The sequence below is a fragment of the Berghia stephanieae genome, chromosome 2, assembly GCF_034508935.2.
Source record: "Berghia stephanieae isolate SIO BIC M18660-M18661 chromosome 2, UCSD_Bste_1.3, whole genome shotgun sequence".
NCBI lineage: Eukaryota > Metazoa > Mollusca > Gastropoda > Nudibranchia > Aeolidiidae > Berghia > Berghia stephanieae.
The window spans coordinates 49,676,069-49,680,130 of record NC_088361.1 but is presented as its reverse complement, the minus strand read 5'-3'; the positions used below and the strand labels follow the sequence as shown (position 1 = coordinate 49,680,130).

Below are 4,062 nucleotides of genomic sequence, written 5' to 3'. Positions count from 1 at the left end.
CTGACCGACTATTTGCAGAGGCTATTAGTAAAACTCGTGGCATTACAAGAGAGTCCGCTTTGCAGCCGCGCAAGGATGTACAACCACGCCAAAACAAGTACCTCATCTTGGTCCTTACGCACCACTCCCATGCTAACCAAGTCAAGAAAATTTTGATGAACAATTATGGTCTTCTCCAAGCTGACGAGGACACCTGGAAGGCTTTCTCTCAACTGCCGTTGGTAGGATATAGAAGAGACCGCAGCTTAAAGGATTTGCTTGTACGCAGTCGCCTTGAGCCACCACAAGACAATGGACCTACATCCCGCAGATGTATGAGGCCTGAATGTAAGACGTGTGAGTACATTTATGAAGACAAGACTATTGTATTTCCGGAGAAAGATCGGACCATCACAAGACCTTTTACTTGCACTGATCTCAACCTTGTGTATCCATTAGTCTAATGCGCACAGTGTTAGATATGTTACGTTGGCGAGACGGAGAAAAGATTGGGAGATCGTTTTGCACGGCATCTACGGGACATTGCCAACACATCGGATACAGCCGTGGCCCGACATTTCAACCTACCTGGCCATCCCGGCACCAGGGTCGCTCAAGTTTGTGTATTGAAATTCTGCTACACAGACACTATATCTCGACGCAAACAGGAAACATATCTGATTAAAACCCTTGGATGTTTAAACCCATGAGGGCTCAACACCAGACTGGAATATCACTAAACTGTCGCCACTGAGGTGTTTCTGACTTCTATATTTCTCAGGTTTATGTTATTTCTTTCATCGTTGGAGTCAAGATTAGTTCACATTCATGATCATTACATTTTTAGAGATAACTGTGCATTCGTCATGCTTCTGGATTATTATTTTCACCGCTATTTCGGATTTATTACACGGATACATTTTACACATATTTCTATTCTACCCGTGATTTCCCTATTTTTTTTGCGCACCAATATTTTATGCATTGTTTTAATTCCGCTTAATTTGAAACTCCTTAGTTACGAGTACATATCGAACGCCTTATTTTTGTTTACTTTCCAAGAATGTTCTACAGAGAAGACCTAAAAATATCTCTGTTGTCTATCTAGAATTTAGTAATGTGTTTATGTTTATTATTTTTTGTTGTTGGCTGAAGAAGGGTTTTCAGCCGAAACGTTCCGTGTCGGTCTTTTGTTCTGTTTTGAAGCTATTATATTCATTTTGTTTACTACTACTACTACTACTACTACTACTACTACTACTACTACTACTACTACTACTACTGCTACTACTACTACTACTACTATTATTATTATTATTATTATTATTATTATTATTATTATTATTATTATTATTATTATTATTATTATTATTATCATCATTATTATTATTTCCACAACAACCACCACATGTACAATTATAGATTACAACACCACCAACACATGCAATAACAGTTATAAATAAACAAACCTGCCATTATAACCACAAAGCTAGGGCTCATAGTGCTAGAGTAAATCCCCCCATACACTATTCGACAGGAATAGTTGAAACTTGCTCCCACAAGGTCGCTAACCGATTCTCTAAGGGTAGCTGTACTCTCGCTGATAATCTCATCATTTCTGATCCAAAAATAGGTAGTGCTATCCCGGCTATCGTATTCGATTCGGCATTTCAAGGTGAAGGTCACATCGTCGTCAAGAAGTTCCACAGGAGAGGACACGAACATTTTATGATTTGTAGATTTCAACAAGATTTCAGGAGCTGTGAAAGATTAAATTAAATTATCAATGGAATCAAGTTGTGATAGGGCAAAGAATTCGTGACGTCACATCTTCTACTCTTCAGGTTCCAAACTATTTGGAATTGTGTATGTAACCAGTCCTTATTGGGTCCTAGTGTCAGGCTATAAGTTAACGATGGCTACGTTCCAGGTGACTATAAAAAGAACGAAGTTGACGTCACTCGGCTCTTTGTTATTATTTTAAGACAGCCTGTTAGTTATAAGTTTTCACAAAATGATATCAATTCGACCATAAAATGTTGTTTACACCCAGTTTTGTGTATTGGTATGTTTAATCTTGCTGACAGATGTTGTGAGTATTTTACCTAAACGCATAGCATCAATACAATGTGTTACTGATGCTTGGATTTGGTGGGGGGAATGTGCATCTGAGGTCTTCAAGAGGTTCACACCCTAGCAAGTGGTGTGTTACTGCCTCATTGAGGAATTGACTGACATAAAAGGGACAGGAGGGGATGTGTTTTTAGAAACGCTTACGAGACGTTTAGGTCATCTCAGCGCCGGCGATACAATGTATAAAATACAAAAAAATTGTCTTTCAGAGCCTTTTGGCCCATGAAGCCGAGTTTATCCCGGTTTCTATGGCGTGAAATGGAGAATGAGCAACTGCTTATTACCCTATAAGACGCTAGTCCACCGCAAAGCACTATCCGCCAAATCTAACAAACCCAGCTACCCAATCACTGCTTAGTGGACAGGGGGTCAGAAAAAATATCGACTGCACCTGGGATCGATCTCGGTCCCTTTGCGTGTAAAGCGAGTGCTCTACCAACTACCAACTGAGCTATTGGGACGGGATCCCTATCGTGCAATATAGATAGAACAAATTGGATTCAATAGTCTGATGCCACGTCGCCCAGCAACGGCGAGCAGCCTGGTTCTAAACAAAGAAAATGGGTACATTTTATTCTTCAGCTGGCTAGAACTTTTCATGTCATGTGATTAGAATGTATAAAAGTCAAAACATTATCATATTTATAATGTTTTTCTCCTCTGGATACACTTTTATGCTCGTCGGAGAAATATTTCATAAGGGCGTCCGCCATTGTTCCGATAGTTTAGAGCCAGTTACTAAGTTACCAGGCGTCATTGCGAGGGAAGTGACGTCATGACTGTTGAAGCCTATTGAGGTCACTCAACACTCTGTTACTGTTTGAAGTCAGCCATTTTTTATGCGTAGTTCTCACTAAATTGTATTGATCAGACAAAAGATAGTATGCGCTTGGCTAAGAAGCTCACATCATTTCCATCCGGAAGTAGAACGGACCAACATATTGTGTAACCGTATATAGTCCGATTAATACAGTTTAGTGAGAATTACTCATAAACGCGGATGGCAAAAAGCAATAATAAAGACCCGAGTGACGTCAACTTCATACTATCTATAAACGTTTGGTTATTCATTGTTTTGCTGGCGGATGTGATGAGTTTAAAAACTTTTTATATGCATAACACAAATATTTAAACTTTATCGTAATAGGATTCAATTGTCAGATGTCACTTCCGCCCAGCAACCAGCAGTTTGGTTCTAAACATAGAAAATCGGTACTTTTTATTCTTCATGCTGGCTAGAACTTTTTCACGTCATGTTTTTATAATGTTATAATGTTTTTCTCCTCAGGATAAACTTTTATGCTCGTCGTAGAAGTATTTCATTAGGGCGATGATGGCGATTACGGCGTCCGTCATTGTTCCGATAGTTTAGAACCAGTTACTATGCGTCACTACGAGGGAAGTCACAACTGCTGAACCCTATGCATTCTCCTCACCTATTGGTCTAATCATGATGGAATTGCTCTCCTCTGACCTCTGGCCCATAATTTCCTCGACACATTGATAAGATCCCACGTCGGTTTGTTGAAAGTTCTTGTTTTGTATTGCTGATTCAACAATGACAATGGAATCGCTGTAATCAGGGTCCACCAAGTCTCCATCTCGGTACCACAAAAAAATTCGGTCCGCTTTGATAGTGGCGTAGTTGCTATTACATGAGAGTTCGAATTCTTTGCCAAACAAAAAAGCTGTTTGAGTAGGCTGAGCGATGGTCGGTCGTGTAACTGAAAATGTAATAATAATAATAATAATAATAATAATAATAATAATAATAATAATAATAATAATAATAATAATAATAATAATAATAATAATAATAATAATAATTTCTATAGCATTCTTTTCACCAAAAGTGCTCGGAAGCGCTTGTACAGATATGCACATGCGTTCAAATATATCAATCAACAAAATCAATAAAATCACTAACATAGATATGATAGGATATACTCT

General features: G+C 38.6%; 1 protein-coding gene across 1 annotated transcript in view; it reads right to left on the bottom strand.

Annotated features, from left to right (window-relative positions):
* LOC144963674 (basement membrane-specific heparan sulfate proteoglycan core protein-like) overlaps positions 1 to 3,826 on the bottom strand; it is a 29,727-nt gene extending 25,901 nt beyond the window's left edge. Inside the window, exons 1-2 of the mRNA XM_078897632.1 lie at positions 3,549 to 3,826; positions 1,449 to 1,739 (exon numbers count right to left, since the gene is read on the bottom strand). Coding sequence (XP_078753758.1) covers positions 1,449 to 1,739; positions 3,549 to 3,597 — 340 coding nt within the window. The 5' untranslated portion in view covers positions 3,598 to 3,826. The remainder of the gene's footprint in view (positions 1 to 1,448; positions 1,740 to 3,548) is intronic.
* Between the last annotated feature and the right edge of the window lie 236 nt (positions 3,827 to 4,062).